We start from the raw sequence: 22,269 nt of genomic DNA on the forward strand, positions 1-22,269 counted from the left end.
ATGCTTCTAATTTCCCATCATGCATTCTAAACAAAGTCTGTGTAGCAGCCCTCAATGATGTGGAGGACTTGTGCTTCCTGAACCAAGAAAAGTCTTAATATCCAACAAATTTGCTCCATGAGGGTGTACCCAGTGATTTTTTTTTCCCTTGTAAGAAAGCAAGATGGGGGCGCCTGGGTGGCTCAGTCGTTAGGCGCCTGCCTTCGGCTCAGGTCATGATCCCAGGGTCCTGGGGTTGAGCCCTGATTCAGGCTCCCTGCTCAGCGGGAAGCCTGCTTCTCCCTCCCCCACTCCCCCTGCTTGTGTTCCCTCTCTCACTGTGTCTCTGTCAAATAAATAAATAAAAAATCTTAAAAAAAAAAAAAAAAGCAAGACAGGTCGGGGCACCTGGGTGGCTCAGTTGGTTGAGCAACTGCCCTTGGCTTGGGTCAAGATCCTGGAGTCCCAGGATCGACACCTGCATGGGGCTCCCTGCTCAGCAGGGAGTCTGCTTCTCCCTCTGACCCTCCCCCCTCTCATGCTCCATCTCATTCTCTCTCTCAAATAAATAAATAAAATCTTAAAAAAAAAAAAAAAAAGAAAGCAAGACAGGTCTTAAAATGTCGATTTGTAAACTGACATCTGGAGAAAAATTTTTTTTTAATTTTTTAATTTTTGTAAAGATTTTATTATTTATTTGACAGAGAGAGACACAGCGAGAGAGGGAACACAAGCAGGGGGAGTGGGAGAGGGAGAAGCAGGCTTCCCACTGAGCAGGGAGCCCGATGTGGGGCTCGATCCCAAGACCCTGGGATCCTGACCTGAGCCGAAGGCAAACGCGTAATGACTGAGCCACCCAGGCGCCCCTGGAAAAAAATTTTTTTAAGATTTTATCTATTTATTTGGGAGAGTGAGCAAGAGCGAGCGAGAGCGAGACTGAGAGAAAGAGTAGGGGAGGGGCAGAGGAAGAAGCAGACTCCCTGCAGAGCAGGGACACCCGATGCAGGACTCAATTCCAGGACCCTGGGATCACCACCAGAGCCAAAGGCAGATGCTTAACCGACGGAGCCACCCAGGTGCCCAATCTGGAAAATTATTGTAGTGCTTTTGTTTTTTACTGCTTTTCTGATTACGAAACTAATATATACTTATAAAAACATCCATGATAGAAATGCATGCTACAGAGAGTGAAAATTCACCAGAATCTCAACATCCAGAGAAGACCAACTGCTACCAACAGAATGGTTCTTTTTCCTTATATTGCAGTACGTGTGAGGATGCCTCAGTAAGCCACTCTACCTTGTTGTCAAAGCTCTCGGCAGAGGATCCTGGCTCTAAAGCTCAACATTTGCAGGATCAACTAACAAAACCTGGTTTGTTTTTCTAAACATAAATTAGCATGGATGATCACCCTCTAGAAGGATTTCATTTAGCCAAAGAAACTAAAACAGAATTAAAACTACACCTATGAGGGGCACCTGGGTGGCTCAGTCGGTTAAGCGGCTCAGGTCATGATCCCAGGGTCCTGGGATCGAGCCCCGCATCGGGCTCCCTGCTCGGCAGGAAGCCCGCTTCTCCCTCTCCCCCTGCTTGTGTTCCATCTCTTGCTGTGTCTCTCTCTGTCAAATAAATAAACAAAATCTTAAAAAAAAAAAAAAACTACACCTATGAGAGGCACCTGGCCAGCTCAGCCAGAGGAGCATACAACTCTTGATCTCGGGCCTTGAGTTCAAGCCCCACGTTGGGTGTAGAGATGACTTAAACAACAGAAAAAACCCTACGCCTATGAATACACACCAAATTTCTCAGCTATCAAAATGACTTAACCTGACACAGCTAAAAAAAAAAAAAAAATCAGAAGGACTAGCAAAAAATAAAATGTGCCTCAGACAAACTATGTGCTGGTGTCAATCAAGTATCTTAGATGCTGAGTAGACATTTCCTCATTTCACACATCTGGTTCCACAGTCCTATAAAACACTTGTCAAACTGTGAAATAATGTTCTTTGTTAAAGGAGACTGGCACATGAAGCAGACGTTAGCTGTGCTGTTATTATATATTCTGGCTATGGATTTTGGGCCATTGTCATTTAACCTGATCTCAAGCAGGTAATCTGTTCAGCCCTTTTGGACAGCAGAGTAACCTTTGAGATTATGAATTATTATTAGAAACAAGCTAAATATTCAGCAATAGGGAAAGAGTTAAGTCTATTATAGATTAACTTTATTATTTTTTAAATATATTTTATTTATTTGACAGAGAGCACAAGTAGGGAGAGCTGCAGAGGGAGAGGGAGAAGCAAGCTCCCCAAGGAGCATGGAGCCCGATGCAGGGCTCAATCCCAGGACCCTGGGATCACGACCTGAGCTGAAGGCAGACGCCCAACCAACTGAGCCACCCAGGTGCCCCAACTTTATTTTTCTTTAAAGATTTATTTATTTTGAGGGGCGCCTGGGTGGCTCAGTTGGTTAAGTGTCTGCCTTCGGCTCTGGTTGTGATCCCGGGGTTCTGGGTTTGAGTCCCACGTCGGGCTCCCTGCTCCACAAGGAGCCTGCTTCTCCCTCTGCCCCTCTGTCTCTCATGAACGAATAAGTAAAATATTAAAAAAAAAAAATCTACAGAAGGCTTCTGCCATTTTGCTAAACTTAGATTTTATTTTTCTTCTTTTTTTTTTTTTTTTAAAGATTTTTATTTATTTGAGAGAGAGAGAATGAGGGAGAGCACATGAGAGAGGGGAGGGTCAGAGGGAGAAGCAGACTCCCTGCCGAGCAGGAAGCCCGATGCGGGACTCGATCCAGGGACTCCAGGATCATGACCTGAGCCGAAGGCAGTCGCTTAACCAACTGAGCCACCCAGGCGCCCTTATTTTTTTTCTTAAAGATTTTTTTTTTTTTATTAGAGAGAGAGAGTACAAGCAGGGGGAGCGGCAGGTAAGAGGGAGAGGGAGAAGCAGGCTCCCCACTCAGCAGGGAGGCCACCATGGGGCTCGATCCCAGGACCCTGGAATCGTGACCCGGGCCGAAGGCAGCCGCGTAACTGACTGAGCCACCCAGGCGGCCCCTAAACTTAGATTTTAGAAGTCCACTGTTAGGGCGCCTGGGTGGCTCAGTCGTTAAGCGTCTGCCTTCAGCTCAGGTCACGATCCCAGGGTCCTGGGATCGAGCCCCACATCGAGCTCCCTGCTCCACGGGAGGCCTGCTTCTCCCTCTCCCACTCCCCCTGCTTGTGTTCCCTCTCTTGCTGTCCCTTTGTCAAATAAATAAAATCTCAAAAAAATAAAAGTCCACTGTTAAACTAAAGAATAAATTAGTTAAAAATTAACATAACAAAACAATTGACATCAAAGAAGTATTAAAACTTAAAAAAAAAGCCGTTTGTTCGAGTGAGGAAATACTTCCAATATTTTACTGCAAACCATTAGCACCTGTTTGAGTAAAAATAGCAGGATAGAAAACTTAAGAATTACTGCTAGAAACGGGACACCCAAGTAGGCTCTAAGCTTTCCTACAAGGTAAAGAAAAAAACATATTAAAGCAGTATGTAGGGGAAAATCTGCCTATTCTTGGCATTTAGACTAGAGAAAATGTTCTCTCACTGAGGACACTTAGAGACCGTGAGGGACTCCTTAATACCCCTGCAGTAAATAAAATACCGAGCTCTCCCAAGGCTGCTGCTTCTAACATGTCTCAGTATTAGCCAACAGCACACCCCAAAGCTCCAGCCAGCCACACAAGTCTACAGGAGGCCCCAGCAGGATGCTCTGCAGGTGCCCATCTCCTTGCTTTTGGGTTTAATCCCAACAGAAACCGGACTTTAAGGATGGAGAAACAACTTGTCTTTCACACAACTCTCCACCAATGCCGTGGTGAGCTCTGAGACAAGGTTTAAACAGTTCTGAGTTTGAGGTAGGATCAGGACAAGTACCTGGTTGGGTTTATGGGTAGAGTCACGTGACTTAACAGTTACCTGAGCCAGGGGCTGGGCTGACATCCTCTTATCAAAGCTGTGCACCTGAATAACATTAATGAAACTAATGGCAGGGGAGCCTGGCTGGCTCAGTCAGTGAAGTGTGCAACTCTTGATCTTAGGGTCATAGAGTTCGAGCTCCACGTTGGGTGTAGAGATTACTTAAATAAATAAATCTTTAAAAGAAATAAAAAAACAAAACTAATGGCAGCTGGCATTGTCTACTTTAGGCCAGTCACTGCTTTAAGCACATGAATATATTAGGCTTTTTCTTTTTTTAAAAAAGATTTTATTTATTTGACAGAGAGAGACACAGCAAGAGAGGGAACACAAGCGGGGGGGGGGGGGGGGGGGGGGGGAGAGGGAGACCCCGGCTTCCCGGTGAGCAGGGAGCCCGATGACGACTCAGGACTCCCAGGACACAGGGATCATGACCTGAGCCAAAGGCAGACGCTTAAACGACTGAGCCACCCAGGAGCCCCTATATTAGGCTTTTCTAATCCGCATTGTGACTCTAGGAAGATAGGTGCTCTTGGTCCCATTTTACACATGGGAGAATCGAAGCACAAAGTAAATCACCCAAGAGCATAATGTCAGATCTGCCAGTTGTAGAGCTGGGATTCAAAGCAGGTGGGTCTAGCCTGGACTGCTGGAGCACCTGTTCTTTACCACAATACTACAGATGTCTCTCATTCCACATCCATACAGTGCAACTGAGGGAGTATCTGCTAAAAGGACCATGATTTTCCTTAAAGTCATTTTGAATCACTTTTTAAAGGATCTCTAAGTTTTAGGACACTGAGTCATGGTGGATTTCAGCCTAAAGATGTAAAAGCAGGTTAAACCTCAGCCATGAGAAAACCAACCAACCAACCTCTGACCAGAGCCCTTTAACTTCCTGGAATATCCGTCAGATAAAACAGATGCAAAATGTTAACTACTACTTGAATATAACTTTGTTTTTTGGGTTTTTTTTGTAGATTTTATTTATTTATTTGACAGAGAGACACAGCGAGAAAGGAAACACAAGCAGGGGGCGTGGGAGAGGGAGAAGCAGGCTTCCCGCGGAGTAGGGAGCCCGATGCGGGGCTCGATCCCAGGACCCTGGGATCATGACCAGAGCCGAAGGCAGACGCCTAACGACTGAGCCACCCAGGCGCCCCATAACTTTGTTTTAGTAAGACTATAAAGAGAAATGAGGACAAAAAATGAGTAAAAATCACCTAAAATCAAGCTCCTTGGAGGCATCTGTTATCTTTTAGAGGACCATTTAGAAAGAAGTCCATGTATTTAATAAGCAAACAGAAATAACCCTAAATGCGATCCGCCTCTCCATTGACCTCATTTGGGTATGAAAAGGCCCTGCAGGCTGGCGGTTAAGAATACAGAATCTGGACTCAAACCGGCCTGGATTCAAATGCTAACTTGTAAACTTGGGCCAGTTACTTAACCTAAGCCTCACGTTCCTGATCAGTAAAATGGGGATAACAGCATCTTTGTTAGGATTCTTGCGGGGATTAAAAGGGAATGGAAATAAAATATTTAGCTTAGTGCAAGGACATCCTGAACATTCAACATGTTACATTACTTTTTAAAAGAGGATCCATTTAAACACTTCTCTCTGCCAACTGTAGATGTTATTCTGTGTTGACACAGATTTACACCAATGTTAACAACAACGGCATTCCATTTGACAAGCACCATAACCTGCTTATGTAGCCCCCTACTTATGGGCTACTTAGGTTTTTGGTGGGGTTTTGGTAATATGGTAATTCCATCAATTCAAAGATGCCTCTTTTTACACATTTTAACATTTCTGAAATGCATCTTACAAATGATCATATTTCAGAATTTAACAGCAGAAATTTCTTTTCTAGGTGGTACATATATTAACTGAAGTAAGTATCTTATGCCTACATTTTTTAAAAACTTGTTTGAGAATTTTCTTAGAACAAATTTTGAGGGGCACCTGGGTGGCTCAGTCGGTTAAATGGCTGCCTTCAGCTCCGGTCATGATCCCAGGCTCCTGGGATCGAGCCCCGTGTCGGGCTCCCTGTTTGGCGGGGAGCCTGCTTCTCCTCCCCAACTTGTGCTCTCTAGCTCTGTCTCTCAAATAAATAAAATCTTTAAAAAAAGAAAAAAAAAAAAGAATAAATTTTTAAAAGTAGAATTGCTGGGCTGTTTTATGTTCTGATACACGTCACCAAGCCACCATGCTGAAAGACCGTGTTACTGGTACAACCCCCACTGGCAGAAAGTGACAAGAGTCCATTTCTCCACATCCTCGCCAACACAGGGTGGGGTCAATTGTTATCATTCTTGCCAATCTGACAAGCAAAATGATCTCATCTTACCCATTTCTTTCACTGTTGAACTCAATTTACTTTAGATTCGATGTCCAGTAAGTCACTCAGTAGAAGGAGTACCACAAATGAGCTGCCCATGCCTGGCAGGTGAGCAAAGCAGGATCATTGATACCTCACATTTCCGGTTTCCTCACACCTGACAGTTAAGAGGAGCAGTAACGTACTGTAGAGGGAGCATGGGAGCCAGACCTAAGATCAAGGCCCAGCTTCACCGCTTACTACATGTGTCAATCTGAGCAAATTTCTTAACTTGTGTGTCCGTTTCTGCAGCCACAGGATGAGGCTAAGGAGGGCCAACCTTTCACGAAGCAAATTAGAAATAATGTCAAACTCTGTGGCATAGTAAATGCTCCATAAATGATAGCTATTCAAGGATGACTTCAACTATAATGGCTTATAGAGGTGAAAACTGAAAGATCCCCAAAGGAACATTGCATTTCCTTACTCATTTCTTTCTCTAACAGGGATGACTGGTCTTTAGCCAGGCCCTCCAAAGGAGTCTTGTATAGGAACTGAAAGCTCATTCTTAGCACCTATTTGGAAACTGTCCATTCAGATGACAGGGGTAAAAAATGAATATAGTGAAAGGTAAATTATCTGTTCTAAGAGAATTCAAACAACATCCTCATTCATAAAGATTAAATGCAAAATTCTGGATTTAGTCAAGATCGGTAAGAATTTTTTTTTTTTGAAGATTTATTAGAGAGCATGAGCAGGGGTGGGGTAAGCAGGGTCCCTGGCTTGATCCCAGGACCCCGGGATCACAACCTGAGCCAAAGGCATATGCTTAACCAACTAAGCCACCCAGGCGCTCCAAGAATTCTTATCAACAGGCAGAGAAATGCTCCTACCAAGTACAATGAATGTGAAATCATGAAAAAAACAAAACAACAAAACAACCCACACCAACCCCATTTTTAGGTTTAATCATTCAAACACCTGAAAGGAGACTCCTGTACTCAAATTCAGGACTTCCGGCTGCTATGAAAACTGTTACTAATCAAACCCCAGTTCCGATTCCTGGCTCTCAGGAACATACTCAGTGGGCATTTGTTTCTCAGTTACACAGATTTATTCCAATGTCCCCAGCTGACAGGCAGAAATCCCCTTATTTGTCCATTCAGCATCTCTCAACACCCTCCACTCCCGTCCTTCATTCCTAGTCTCCAGCACCTATGCAGGCTGGGGCTCCAGGCTTCCCTCCTATCCCAGAACACTTCCATCATCAGCTAAAAGCCTGCAAAGGCTTCTTAAGGACAAGATCAAATTCTTACTGGTTTTTCTTATCTCACTCCAACTCTACCTTCTTTTCCACGATGGCACAGTCAATGACCCCATTCTAGCGTTCCTATTTCAAACACAACTAGCACCCCCCCCCCATCCCTCTGGTGAGGGCCAGTTCAAATCACACCCCACACAGCACTCTCAGACGTCAGCTCTTACCAGTCACTGCCCTTCCTACGTTACTCTGACAGTTACAGTGTGGGACACAACTCAGCATCCCGTGCAATACCAGTTCCTTACTAAGTACTAATAGTTGTGATCTTGGATGGATCATTTAACCTCTACGGGCCATTTCCTCATCTAAAAAATAATAAAAATCGAAATTAGATTTTAAAAGGTCTTCTCCTGTTCTTTTTTTTTTTTTTTTTTAAAGATTTTATTTATTTGAGAGCGAGAATGAGAGACAGCATGAGAGGGAGGAGGGTCAGAGGGAGAAGCAGACTCCCTGCCGAGCAGGGAGCCCGATGCGGGACTCGATCCCGGGACTCCAGGATCATGACCTGAGCCGAAGGCAGTCGCTTAACCAACTGAGCCACCCAGGCACCCCTGGTCTTCTCCTGTTCTAAAAATCCTCTAATTTTGTATACTGCCATATCCTGCTTCACATATTAATTTCACTTCTCTTATTTGATTTTAGAGTTCCTCAAGGGAGAAAGTATTTCTTCCCCAACTCTCAAAGCAACTTATCCCAGGATGTGGCTCAAGGAGATGCTCAGTAAATGTGACATTAAAACAGGTCATCAGCACCAAGATAGAAAGCTTCAAAGAGCCGAGTGTGAACCCAAGACCTATTTCTCTTCTTTTCTAAGATTTTTTTTTTTTAGAGAATCTTTTTTTTTTTTTTAAGATTTTATTTATTTATTTGAGACACAGAGAATGAGAGAGAGAGAGCACATGAGAGGGGGAGGGTCAGAGGGAGAAGCAGGCTCCCCGCCGAGCAGGGAGCCCGATGCGGGACTCGATCCCGGGACTCCAGGATCATGACCTGAGCCGAAGGTAGTCGCCCAACCAACTGAGCCACCCAGGCGCCCTTTTCTAAGATTTTTAAGTAATCTCTACACCCAACATGGGGCCCGAACTCACAACCCCGAGATCAAGAGTTGAACGAACGCTCCACCGAATGATCCAGCCAGGCACCCCCCAAGACCTATTCTAAATCAGTACTGAAAATTGATAAAGGCAGTTAGTGCCAGACAAGTAGAAGACACTGAGATGATCCACTGTTGGTTCTTTTCTAGAATTAAAGGTCTGCCTTGATAGAAAACAAGCTGCCGGCTCTTGAATGCAATGAATACAGGTTTGAGAGCTCAAAACGGTCACTTAATTTGTACACAGCATTGTCTGAAGTATGGGTACATAAGCCCCTAAACAGATTTGACTTTAAGGTAAGTTCAGATGTATTCTGTGCTAGGGTAGAGAATTCAGAGGCCTGGTTTGGTGGAGAACCCCTGGAACTATCTGAAGCCTACAGTACAACAGCAGGGAAATTTAGGTTCATTTTGGCCATGCAAGATTGAAACCTCTGACAGAAGAGCAATTCCTTCCATTTCTCTGCCCCAATGCCCTTCTCTTCCTCCCCTCCAAAAAACACACGCTTTTATAAGAGGAACAGTAACAAAAGCAGGTATACTGAAGCATTCAGTTCTATTTTAGGCTTCCAGTAAAATGTTTTTATTTTTCTCTCTTTTCTCAGGGCAGCACAAGTCAATGTGTAGATGGAAAGTAAGCAAGTGGCCTGCTGGAAGATGGGGTACACATTAAACAAATTTAACCAGGAGCTCCAAGACAGTAAGAAGAGTAAATCCCTCTCAACTCTAGTCAGAGGTAGAGCACCAAGCCCCTTACTACTGCATTATCTTCAAATAAAATGCATTCAGTACCCACGTGTACATGCCCCCCCTTATCGAGAGAGAGCAAATATAGGCCTATTTCATTCAAGTCAAACTGGTCAGTGCTATGCCAGCCACTTCTAAACATGTTTTGGCTCACAGCTAACATCCTAAAGAGCTATCAAATCAAATCAAAGCCACTCAAATGAAACCAGTTACTCCTTGAACAATCAAATGAAGGAAACACTGCTTTTTAAAATAACAGCTCTTAAGACAAAGCAATGTCCCTCCTTTTCACTCAGCTGTTTCACAGAATTTCGAGACAAAGGGCAACTACTGTATCGTCACTTTTTTTTTTTTTGGAGTAAAGCCACAAGATTACTAATAAATAGCTAACGGTCAGTCACCATTCAAAAGTAATAATGACATTATGACTTCATATGCCAGTTATCTACCAAATTGGGAAGAACCAAATATATGCACTTTTCTCTCCCCAAAGAAAATCTGGAAGTAAATGTGAACACTCTGACTCACTCTCTCTCCCATCAGAACAATTTCTGGGGGAATGTTAAACAGTATCATCTTCTCTAATTATAGGATGGGAGAGAAGGGTTTCACACTTGTTCAAGAATTTGCCAATTTAAGTTGGAGAACTTATGAGATGCTCATGGTCTAGGTCTAGGATAAACTTCAGTGGTAACAGGGAAGGTTCTTGCCTAAAAATTATTAAAAACAGAGCTCAAATCCTTAGTTTCGTTTTGTTGCTTTAGTGCTAAATACATAATGGGATAAACTTAAGAGAAAAATATGAACCACCAGGCTTCCAGATTCAAGTTTCTTGGGTGAGCTCAATGGAGAAACCCAAGTTTGCACTGCAGGGGGGATCTGTTCCCACAAGATTTTTGTAGAGGCTACAGACGTGAGTACCTGAGCAGCCAATCTTTTTTTAAATTTCATTATAGTTAACATACAGTGTTATATTAGTTTCAGGTGTACAATATTTGAGTAGCCAATCTTATGATGATACCACGACTGTTTATCTGCTGAAAACAGTAATCACCTATGGAAACATCAAATTACTCCTCTGTACACCAACCATACAGAGTAATTTAACAGTCTAAGTTTGCTCCTTTGCTCTGACTTCTAGCTAAGAAAATAGAAACAGAAAACGTATGTTACTCTAAAACCTACAGCTGGTTCTGTCTGCTTTCTGACACTTCAGTGCTGACTTTGAGAATATCCTGGGGAAGCTTGGCATCACAAGAACAGCTCTGAAAAAAAACACTTTCGTTCCCCTTAAAGGACTCTTGAATATTGCCTTCTAGGAAGTACAACCTACATTTCTAACATCAACACACTTCAGAGTGGAACTCTATGTCTCAGGCAAGGAGAGCAAAATAGTAACTACCCACAGGTCGGCAAGACTCAAAAAAGGGGAAAAAAAATCAGCGGTCTTTTTATAAGGGACCACATTTCTACATTTCCACTTTCTTCCTCTTTGTAAAATTTTAATAATTTCACTCAGGGGTAGTAAACAAATGTGTGGCAAACTCTCAACCATCAGACTACAAACGCCTCTGAGGAAAAAACGTCAGAGAACTTGAGAGGCCGTGAACATGGAATATGCAAACGCTAAACTTCAGGTTCTCCTCCTGTAGAGCTGACACATTATTCAATAACACCCACCCTTGTAAAAATAAATTACATATCCAAAAGGGCAAGCTGCTGCCGTCAATTGGGTAAACAACATAATTACCATGTGCCAGGTGGAAAGTGAATCCTCAAGTAAATAGTTTGGGCTCAGAATGAGCTGCAAACTGGAAAGCAGCTTATTTTTAAACTGTCAGCAAGTTTCTTTTGTGCAATTAGAGTGTAATACAGGGTAATTGCTCAAGTTTCTTTTAAGAAAATCGCCATCTGACTCGTACAACAGCAAGATGAACCTTAGGATTTAGAACTCCACTAGTTTTTTCACAAAGAATTAAAAGACACTGAGGTTCTTTAATGAGTTTTGGCATATACTTTTAACCACCTCTCTAAACTAGAGGAAATTCATTTCTAACCAACTAGCATCAGGTTCTGGATTGCAAAAATCTTTTGACTAGGTAAAGTAAGACTAATTGAGTGCTTTTACATAAATACTTCAAGTTTGTCTTTAAAAAAAAAAAATCCCCCAATGCTTAATAAGACTACAAGATCAGTCTACTCATACACTCATGCTGCTTTGACTTTACTTGAATTACCAACCAACAAGCAACAGAAATACTCGAGGCATTCACACAAAGGCAGTTAAAGGCCATACATCACACCAACCCTCTTAAGTCATATTTAATATTCCCCTCAGCATCTCTGTCAGCTATCCAGAGCCCGCCCCACGGTAAATGGGAAAAGTGGGCAATGAGAAAGGACGAGCTCGGCTTCTTTGTGTGTTATCAGGGCAAACGAAGGTAGGTGAGTACAAGAGGAGGCCATCTCAGCATTTGCGTGGCATCACACTTACCTTGAGGATGTCCCCCCTTTTGAAGCTCAGCTCGTCGTCAGCAGTAGCTTTGAAGTCATATTTGGCGATGGCTTCCATTCTGAGCGCTGCTCAGGGCTCAGCAGCCTGAAGCCGGGGGAAAGGAGTCTTCCCTGCCGAAGCCACCCAGCGCTCTGGGCTCGGCCTCGCCGCTCTCCCGGGACTCGCTCGTGCACTCCGGGACACACAATGCCACCCTGAATCACAAGAGGGATGGGTGAGAGAAGTGGCCAGCACCGAAGGCAGCCCCGCCCTGCCGATCGGCCTGCCGCCCCAGCCCCCACGCCCCCTGGCTCGGCCTGGCTCGGCCCGCCTCCCTCGCTCGCAGGCAGGAGCCCCGATCGCCTCCTTCCTCTTCGCAGTCTCAGCCCCCAGGCGACTGACAGCCCCGCCGGCCAATGGCGGCCGCCGTTCGAGCTATTCCAAGAACACACTTCCTCTTCCTTCCCGCTGGGTGTGCGCGGTGTGCAGGAACCGGCTGGAGACCCGCTCAGTCTCCGCCTTTCCTCCCTCGCCCCTTACGCTCTCTGCTCCTCCGGCCCGAAATGCAGTCCACTCAAAAAAAGGCCTCGCCCTGGGGATGGCACCCCGCTTTTCTCAGTAGCCTGGGCCCATTTCCTTCCTTTCTCCCCGCCAAGCTTTCTGGTCTTCTGAAAACGTTGGGTCCCCTATCCAGTCAAAAGCAAGCAATTCTGGCTTTGGTCCTGAGCTGCCTGAACTGTTCTCAGAAACTAACCCTTGGTCTGCTCCTAGGAAAGCAGGAGAAAGTGAACCTCGGAACTCCTTCTTTAAATTCAATTTGCTATTCTGATATCACTTCCAAACTGTGATCAGCAAGCTCAGGTAACCAGAAAAAGGAGATCCAGCGTCAGAGCCTTTTGTTGGTGAAGACCTGCTCTTGCCTAAGGCACCCTTCTCCTCTGAACACCCCCAAGACTTCGGAGTCCCAATAGCCCTTGAAATAGATGTCCAAGGTTCAGCATTTCCAGAAGCAGCCTCCACATTATTTCCAACTACCCTAGGGAGCAAAGCTGAAGTCCTAACTACGCTTGAAAGGAATCCGTTTTTCAGAATCTGAGCTGCCAGATGCCTTATCTGGAGAAAGTGCAGGGAGATGGTGCCAGTAAATCAAACAGAAGCCTCTCACAGTTACCCTGACAACAGCTGCTTTTCTCAGAGCCAGAGGGGTTCTAAAATGAACCAAACTGCATTTTGCAGGTAAAGATTCTGTAAAAACCCTTAGGTAGTGTACTACGTGATGGTGAGCTGTGGGCATACCATCTCCAGCCCTGAACACGGACATAATCTAGACCTCTGCCTAAGGAAAGGAAAATAAAGTCCCATTCTTGTTTTCAGTTAGTGTTTTCATACAGGCTAAATAAAAGCAGAAAACAACACTGACAGTAGCAGAATGGGGACAGATTATTTATAGTGACACCCTTCTTGGATAATTACCATCTAGCAAAAAGCTCATCTGAGGAGCACGGGTGATTATTCTTTTGTTCTAAAGTTAACAATTGGGGCATTAATCAAGCATAGCTGCAAATGGACTAAGCAGTAAACCAGATGGTAATATTAAGATAAGAAGGAAATGAGTGTTACCAAGGAGGGAAGAAATCACCTGGTAATAAAAAGTCCTTCAGTCAAATTCTGAAAGCCAAACATTCTACTGCAGGTAAACTAATCAAACCAATGTTTATTCTATCAGGCCATACCTACGATATCCCATGTGCGGCTGGCTCTAAAAGAGGAAGACAGAGCTCTAGCAAATATAAAAGCAAAGAGGGAAGACAGAGCTCTAGCAAATATAAAATATACATATATATATATATATGAAGATTAGTCTCAAGAGTATTTATTTTAAATTTTAAGTGATCTCTACACCCAACATGGGGCTCAAACTCACGACCCCAAGATCAAGTCCCATGCTCTCTCGACTGAGCCAGCCAGGCACCCCTCAGAGTATTTTTGTGTGTCCTTAAACACCCTTTACTTATTCTCTCTGTAGTTGCTTTTTTAATCAAACTTATCCATGTATATAATTTTGAAAGTCACTGCTTTTAAAAGGCTTATAAAAAGGGGGGGCAGTTCCTCACCCCAACACCTACCAGCAATCACCCTCAATTTTATTTTTAGCTTTCTCTTTGTATTTACTTACAATATTTCTAAATAATATGCTTTTACTGCTGTTTCTTAGTTTATTCCAGCCATGACCTATCACTTGCAAGACGTTCACCCCTGCCAGCTTCCCCTTGCCCCTTCCAGTAATACCTATTCCGGTTTAAGCAGAGTTTCATATTACAAAATATTCTTCACTGTTGATTTAAATATATTACAAGCAACCTTCCTCTCTAGTACAATCCTTTACTTTTTCCTGGCATTAATAACTGCTTTTCCTTTTTTGCCTTCTTTCCAATGTGTGTACCTATTTTTATTTCTTGCAAATGCTCCAAGATTTCTGCTACATGCCTGTCAATACTTTCAATATTTTCTACCTGACCAGGTCATTTATTTTAATTGGTCTCCAGGGCTGATGGTTGGGACTATGTATCAATGCTGGGAAGCTGAACTGAGCAGGTCTAACAAAGATAAGGAGTTTCATTTTTGAAAAACAGAAATCAGAAAATCAGAAACTCAAAGCATTGTCACTGTCAAGGTAGTATGTTGTAACAGGGCATAAATTTCTAGGTCATTCGGGATTTCAGACAACTGCAGTGTAACTGAACTGCTACAGCATAAAAACCAAGACAGTTTTCAACACTGGGTTCTCCGGTGACCCAACTCATCTACCATAGGATTCCTAGAGAAAGCATAAACAGACACTCTTGAAAGTCATGTTTCAAGTAACTACTGCTTTGTGAGACACAGTTTGAGAGAAATGAAAACCAGGCACAATTGATACTTCTTTGGCTATGCCAAATAAAAATTAGCAGCTCATGGAGAAAACCTGAAGGGCTCAGCTTCTCAAGCTAGCCACAGAAAAGAGCACACAGGCTAAAGGAATTCAAAAGGATGTGTTTCATTAAAGGCAAAAACAAAAACAACCAACAACAAACCCACAAAAAACTATCTTATACACAACACTAATTATCAAAAGAAGAAAACTGAAAGTGGACGCAATGTATAATGATTTTAACAGAGAAAATGGGTTGAGAGTACATTTAACACTGAACTCTAATGAGAATGGTTAAGCTGTTCCAGCATACACCCTGCAGTCCATCACAGGCAGCAAATTTGAAGAGCACAAGTGCAGGGGTGCCTGGGTGGCTCTGGCTCGGTGAGTTAAGCATCTGCTTTGGCTCAGGTCCTGATCCTGTGGGATCAAGCCCCACATCAGGATCCCTGCTCCTGGGGGCGCCTGCTTCTCCCTCTCCCTCTGCCTGCCACTCCCCCTGCTTGTGCTCTCTCTCTGTCCAAGTGAAGAAATAAAATCTTAAAAAAAAAAAAAAAAGGGGGGGCGCCTGGGTGGCTCAGTCGTTAAGCGTCTGCCTTCGGCTCAGGTCATGATCTCAGGGTTCTGGGATCGAGCCCGCATCGGGCTCCCTGCTCCGCGGGAAGCCTGCTTCTCCCTCTCCCCCCTGCTTGTGTTCCCTCTCTCACTGTCTCTCTCTCTCTCAAATAAATAAATAAAATCTTAAAAAAAAAAAAAAAAGAAGCGCAGCCTGAATTGTTCATTTCAAGCAATGTGCACTGAATCCTAAAATGTAGTCCCCTAAAGGTATTTGTAGGACTTTATTTTCTTTCTTCCACTTAACTCTTTTCTTCCCCAAATTTACAGACAATAAAATACACAACACTCACTGGGCAATATAGCTTAGTGTCTGCATGGTCTTTAAAAGCAGGCTGACCGGGGTTCAAGTAATGACCTTGATGCTTACCAGCTATTATTTTGGGCAAGCCTTTTAAACAAGCCCCATTTCTCATCTGTAAAATGGGGATAGTATCACCTACTTTATAAGATTCATTCATTATTAGGTAATACAGAAAATATACGTGAAATGCTTTGAATAGGGCCTGACATTAAGTTACTCAAGATAAGTTAAAATGTGATTCTACTTAAAACATAAGATGTTCAATTTCACTGTTAAAAACTGCAAATTAAAACGAGATTTCCTTCACCTACTAATTGGCAAATTTTTTTAAAGGTTTATAATACTTAGCCTCTGCAATACTCTGGGTGAACACACTCTGATTCTTTACCCAATGTTCATCCATTTAACATTTTGAGCAGCTACTATATGCCTGACAATGTGCTTGGTACTGTAGTATAGTAATAAAACCATCACAGAGCCCACACTGTAGCAGGCAATTAATCAGTTCAATTTTTCTGGAAAGTAATTTTATAGTAGTATACTATAATATAGTAATTTTATGTTGACAATTTTAAAATACATATCCTTGAAAAAGTAATTCCAATTCCTAGATTTATCTTACTGAAATAATGACAAATACCATGTGCCAAATACATATATATACACCTGATCAATATCCATGAGAATATCTATGGAGTATCTTCCTATATAAATACCAAGAGATACTATCAAATTAAAAACAAAAATGCCGAAAAATTAGTTTATCCCATTTCCATAAAGCAAAATAGTATTTATCAGTGTGTGCTAAAGAAAAAACCCAAAAGGTTAACAAGGTTATCTCTAGGAGCAAGATCACAAAATATTTTCACTTTTTTTTTTTTAAGGTTGTATTCATTTGAGAGAGAGAGTAAGCGAGAGAGTGCACACACAAGCCACTGAGCAGGGAGCCTGATGCCGGGACTTGATCCCAGCACCCTGGGATCATGACCTGAGCCAAAGGCAGATGCTCAACCGAGCCCCCCAGGCACCCCAATATTTTTCCTTTCTGCACTACACACCTCAATTGTATTTTCATCACTACTTTTGTAGTTAGAAAAAACAAACACTAAAAAATCTTACTGGCGCTCTGGAGTTAGACCTGAATTCAATTGTCCCATTACCACTAGATGGGTGAACCTATATTCCCTAAATCCTAGTTTCCCTCAGCTGGAAAATGGGGATAATAACGCATGTACCTGATAGGACATTTTGATGATTAAGAGATAGCACATATAAAGGCCTTGGAGTGGAGTAAAGGCCGTGGAGTCTCTGGCACAAAGTACTAAGAAGTGTTAACTGGCCGGCATTACCAGCACCTTTTCAAGTACCGTTCCATATGTTCCTACATTGTCCATCTTCTTCCATCTACATGCAAACTCAGAAGAGCTTTCTGGTAGACAAATTAACAGCCCTATTAAATATAAACTTTCAGGGCGCCTGGGTGGCTCAGTCAGTTAAGCGACTGCCTTCGGCTCAGGTCATGATCCTGGAGTCCCGGGATCGAGTCCCGCATCGGGCTCCCTGCTCGGCGGGGAGTCTGCTTCTCCCTCTGACCCTCCACCCTCTCATGTGCTTGCTCTCTCTCATTCTCTCTCTCAAATAAATAAATAAAATCTTTAAAAAAAAAATAAAAAATAAATAAATAAATAAATATAAACTTTCAAATTAAATTGCTCCACATCAGAGTCCTAACAATGCTCAAATATTTACACATACAAAGACTAATCACATGTATCGTCACTTATTCTCTTAGGCTTTTAAATATTTACTCTACATACAGAAAGTGTAATTTAAGTAAATTAAGTTGACTAATTTAAAACCACATTCCTGCCTCATTATTTTACAGCTGTTCTGTAACAACAGTTTTGGTCCTTGGACTAGTTGCATCAAAATCGTTCCATTCAGAGACTGATTCACTGTGGGGTGCCTTAGGCCCAGGGCCTGAAATAAGATTCACAGGTAATTCTTATGCATGCTAAACTTTAAGAATCACTGCTGTACTGTAAGGGTGCTTAACCAGATTTTAACTTTGCATTCCAGATAATGCACTACAATGTCTTTGCATAAAATGAAAATAATGCATATTCACTTGGCTCAACTAGGAAAAAGCCAACTTTGACAAATAAAACCAAGGGCTCTCAATAGTCTTTCAGTAGTGCCAGAAAGTTTTTTTTTAATTAAGCAAGTAACTATTAATTTCTCTCAGGAGAGCATGGTGGGTCTCTAGTCTGTATTAATTTCTCCAAAATCTATTACTCTTCTGTTCTAGGTAACAATCAGAACCACTGCTGCACAACAGGCAACATAACAGGATTTTTCTCAGAAAAACTGCTAAGTACCATCAACTAGTAGTATTTAAAACCTAGCAATCCCTCAAATCTGAATACACTTGCTAAAGAAGTAAACGGCCTCGAGCACTTAAATGCTTGCTTTTAGTATCAAAGAAAGCCGATTATAAGAATTAACTTTGGTTTTTGGGAATTCAGAAAATTTTGAACAAGGGAAGGAGCAATGGAACACATAAAGTTACTTCTTTCTATCGAAAAGACCCCAACAACATAACAAAGTTGCCTGATTAAAAAGAACCCTGGTAAAGAATAAATTCATACTGTCACAATGGGCAAGTTTTAATTCATCAGTGGTCTAAATAAATTCTATTCCCTCAAATACTTCATGTTATCTTAATTCTATTGTAATATAGGTCTATGGTTGGTTTTGTTTTTTAACATGAACCACTCCCACTAAAAGCCAAAAGATAAGTCATACAAGCCCCAAATTGACCCAATCTTCCTTAACTAATATAAGAGAGACACAGGGAGAAAAGCGTAAGCAGACACGAAAGCACAATGTTAAAATGAAAAAAACAACCAAAACACAAATAACACAAGCAAGCTACACTTGTGACCCAGTGGCAGTATTGATTACTTACGGATGAATTCAATCCTTTGAGCCTCCCAGTTCCCAGGGGGAGAACTTAAAGTCTCGCATGGCTCTCTGGCAACTCTTCTGGCTGACTGAAGGAACACAGTGGACGCTTCAAAGTGAAGGATAAAGCAGGAAAGAGGGTACTTCCCCGGAGAGAAAACGGAATCTTTAAATGAGGGAGAAGACGAATTGCACCAAAGGGCAGAAACCTCGAAAAATTATGCCGAAGAAGAGACAAAAAGGAGGAAGGGGAAGTAGATTAGAAAAAAAGGGGGGGGGGAGGGATGGGCAAATGACTTGCATTACACAAGTAAGCATTTAGTGTCCGCAGGGAAAATAGAAGTAAATAGAAAGGGAATGCAACTGCTGGAGAAGTATAAAGTGAAAGAGAGACAGGAAAGCCAAAGAGATATGCTAACTTCTTTCATGTGTCTTTTAGACTCTTTTCTGAGTCAACAGTACCAAAAGATAGATGTCGAGTGCACTTCGGCTCCTCTGCAAATCCTACTTTTATAATGACTCCCTAAACAAGCTGTAACTCATGTGGCTTATATGGAGAGCGTTGCAAATGAAAAATACCAGTGCTTTTCTATCCCCTCGCACTGAAATCTTGCCCCGGAGCATTCCAACCAACTGCTGCTTATTGTTCTTTTACAAGTATTTTTCAGAGTAGCTTCAAAAAAGAAAAAGAGAAACTAGACATCTCGCCTGGCTCCGGCAGCAAAGGTTCTAACTCACGGTATTCATAGGGTCGGTGGGTTCCCTCCCCAAATTCGGCCCAATGACACCAGGAGATGGTGACGTGGTGGCCGTGCAGGTCGCAAGAGCATCAATCACCACATTTGCAGCCGCTGCGAATCCCCCGCCTCCCGGCCAAGTCAGACTGACTCACAGAATGAGTACCCAGGGCTCCCGGGCTTCTCCCGACCCCTCTGCGCAAACCCTCCGGAAGAAAGCGTGACACTTAATGAGGAGCACCGGCCTCCTGCCCTGGGGTCCGAGGCTCTGCACCGAGCTAAGGGCTGGGGGAGGACGGTCCCCAGGAAGGAAGCTCCCCAAAAGGGGAAACGCGGAGCCCGGGAGCCCCGGAGACTCCGTCCCCCGCCCCAGGCCTCGCCGCCCCGACCCCGAACCCCGGCAGCCCTCGGTAGGCTGGGCCCGGTCCCCGCAGGCCGACTCCCGCAGCCGAGCGAGGGGGGAAGAGGCACCGGAGCAGCGCCGCCGCCGCCGGCCGCACTCACCGTAGCGCAGCTGCTCCGCTCCGCGCCCGGCCGGCCCCTCTGCAGCGGTGCGAGCGGCCGCCGACCGCGCTGCTGCTCCCCGACGGCAGCGCCTGTTCCCGCCGCCGTCGCCGCCTCAGTCTTCGTCGCCTCTGCCGCTGCCGCCGCCGCCCGCTCGCAGAAGCAGCACAGCCGCCTGGCTTCCGCTCCTCGTCGGGGTCCCGCGAGAACTTCCCCGCGCGGCCCCGCCCCGCCCCGCCCCGCCCCCGCGAGACTTCCCCCGGCGGAAAAGGCCCAGAGCGCAAGCGCTCCTCCTCGGCCCGGGCCCCGCAGGTAGCCACCATCTAGATGCCAAGGCGCGTGCGCCAGACCGCCCCGGAGCAGGTGGCACCGACATGGCTCCGCCTCCGGGTCGCTGTAACCCTCTCTGTGCCAGGGCGGGTAAATTACAGCTTAGCCCTGAAGGAGTAAACTCTTCACCACACCCTAATCACTTCCCTTCTCCTGCCACCAAACCGAGGCAGTTGCGGCGGGAGGGGGTGGGGGTGCGGGAATCTCCCTCCATCCTGAAACACTCCAAATAGAGGACCAGCTTTTGAAATACTTGAAAATATGGTCCAAACAGCCCTGTTAGAGGAATTAACATATTCTTCGCTCATTGATCTAATCAAGTGCCTAATACGTGCTAATCATAGGTATAGGTATAGGTGTTGGGTATAGAAGGTACAATGAACAGATATCCTGGCCCTCAAGCAATTCACGATCTAGAGGAGCGGAAGAAAAGTAAAAAAAAAAAAGCCATATGCAATGTTAGAATTATTTGGGGGAAATGCTGAGGAAGCAAAAAAGATAGGAGGAAGGACCGCTACTCTGCCCATCTCAGAATAGCCTTCCCAGAGAAGGTGATGATGACGTCTGAGCTGAGTCTTGGAGGAGGAGGAGGAGGAGTTCACTAGACAGAGAAGTCGGGGTAAGGGCGCTCCAGGCGAAGGGAACGGCACGCATGTACAAAGGAACGGAGGTGTGAGAGAGTCATGTTCTGTGTAATGCTAAGTAGTTCGATTCCTGTACCAGGCGGGTGAGTACGAGGGAGCGGCAGATGAGGCTTGAAGATGTAACTCCTATTTTTCAGTTCCAAAAGCTCTTTCCAATTAAAGAGAACAGAACGTATCTAATGGTAATGTGCTCCCTGGAAGCCAACAAAACAGTGCTGAGATGAGAATAAACGAACATCTGATTCTATAGAGGAAAGAAGCCATTGAAATAAGGAAAATGAGTTGTTCTTTCACCAAGCATTTATTGAGCACCAACTGCATGGAAGGCACTATGCAAAGTAATAGATGAACCCACCAAAGCCTCCGCTGTCAGCAGTTTGTAATCCAGAGGAGAGTTGCCTAGTCTGCAAGGCAAAACAGTTGGCCTTAAGTCCCACTGAATGCATACAGGACTGCAGAGGAGGGAGGCAGTTACTTGGTGCTCAGGTAATCAGGGAGGACTTGGTATTTGAACTCCAACCTGGAAGCAGGGAGGAAAGAGTGACGGAATTAGCCAATATTTCAGATTGCCCAGATTTTAGGATTTGGGGTGGGGTGGGAAGTAATGAGAGATAAGACCAAGATGTATGGCTTAGGGTTCATGGTCAAGTGATTAGCAACCTCTGAAGGTTTTTGAGCAGGACATGTCCAATATGTAGTGAAAATAATAAGAGGACTATCTATTTACCACCTGAAGTGCATAGTGTTTCTAGAGGGTGGATAATAAATATCCCCATTTACAGATTCAGAAACTGAGGCTTAGAGAGCTTACTGACCTGACCCAAGGAAACCCAAGTATAGTAGACCCAAGACTTGAACCTAGGCCTATCTTGTTCTAAAATCCATATTTTTCCCACTTTGATACTTTATAATTACTTTGTAATTCTAGAATGGTAGCCAGAAAAAAAATAGAAATGGAAGGGAAGGACTTAGCTCCTGAGCAGAGAGGAGGAGGAAGTGAGGGAAGAGTTGGATTTCTTTGTTTTGAGTGGGGAGAACAACAGAGAAGTTTGCCAGCTAAAAGGAGTAGCTAACTGGGCAGGGGTGGGGTGATGCAGGGAGGAGGCAGGGAAGGAGATGATGATGTCCAATTTTGGACATGTAGAGTTCATCATTCTAGGAGACATGCAGGTGGAAATATCAGTATGCTGTTGAAAAGCTCAGTGTATTCATTCATTCTCCCCACAACATCAACTGAGCATCTACTTTGTAGAGAATAGGATGACCTGTCACAGAGCTTGCAGCCTAAAGGGGAACATACCATTGAGAGTATGACATTTGCTTTATTGGCAGCTT

General features: G+C 44.0%; 1 protein-coding gene across 2 annotated transcripts in view; it reads right to left on the minus strand.

Annotated features, from left to right (window-relative positions):
* GRB2 (growth factor receptor bound protein 2) overlaps positions 1–20,150 on the minus strand; it is a 71,293-nt gene extending 51,143 nt beyond the window's left edge. Inside the window, exons 1-2 of one of the 2 annotated variants that reach the window (XM_021681005.2) lie at positions 19,961–20,150; positions 11,926–12,140 (exon numbers count right to left, since the gene is read on the minus strand). In XM_021681005.2, coding sequence (XP_021536680.1) covers positions 11,926–12,003 — 78 coding nt within the window. In that variant the 5' untranslated portion in view covers positions 12,004–12,140; positions 19,961–20,150. Of the gene's footprint in view, positions 1–11,925; positions 12,210–19,960 lie in introns of those variants that run through there. The other variant, XM_044921625.1, reaches the window with a different exon arrangement.
* Positions 20,151–22,269: the final 2,119 nt, after the last annotated feature.

The sequence above is a fragment of the Neomonachus schauinslandi genome, chromosome 15, assembly GCF_002201575.2.
Source record: "Neomonachus schauinslandi chromosome 15, ASM220157v2, whole genome shotgun sequence".
In the NCBI taxonomy this organism is placed as follows: domain Eukaryota; kingdom Metazoa; phylum Chordata; class Mammalia; order Carnivora; family Phocidae; genus Neomonachus; species Neomonachus schauinslandi.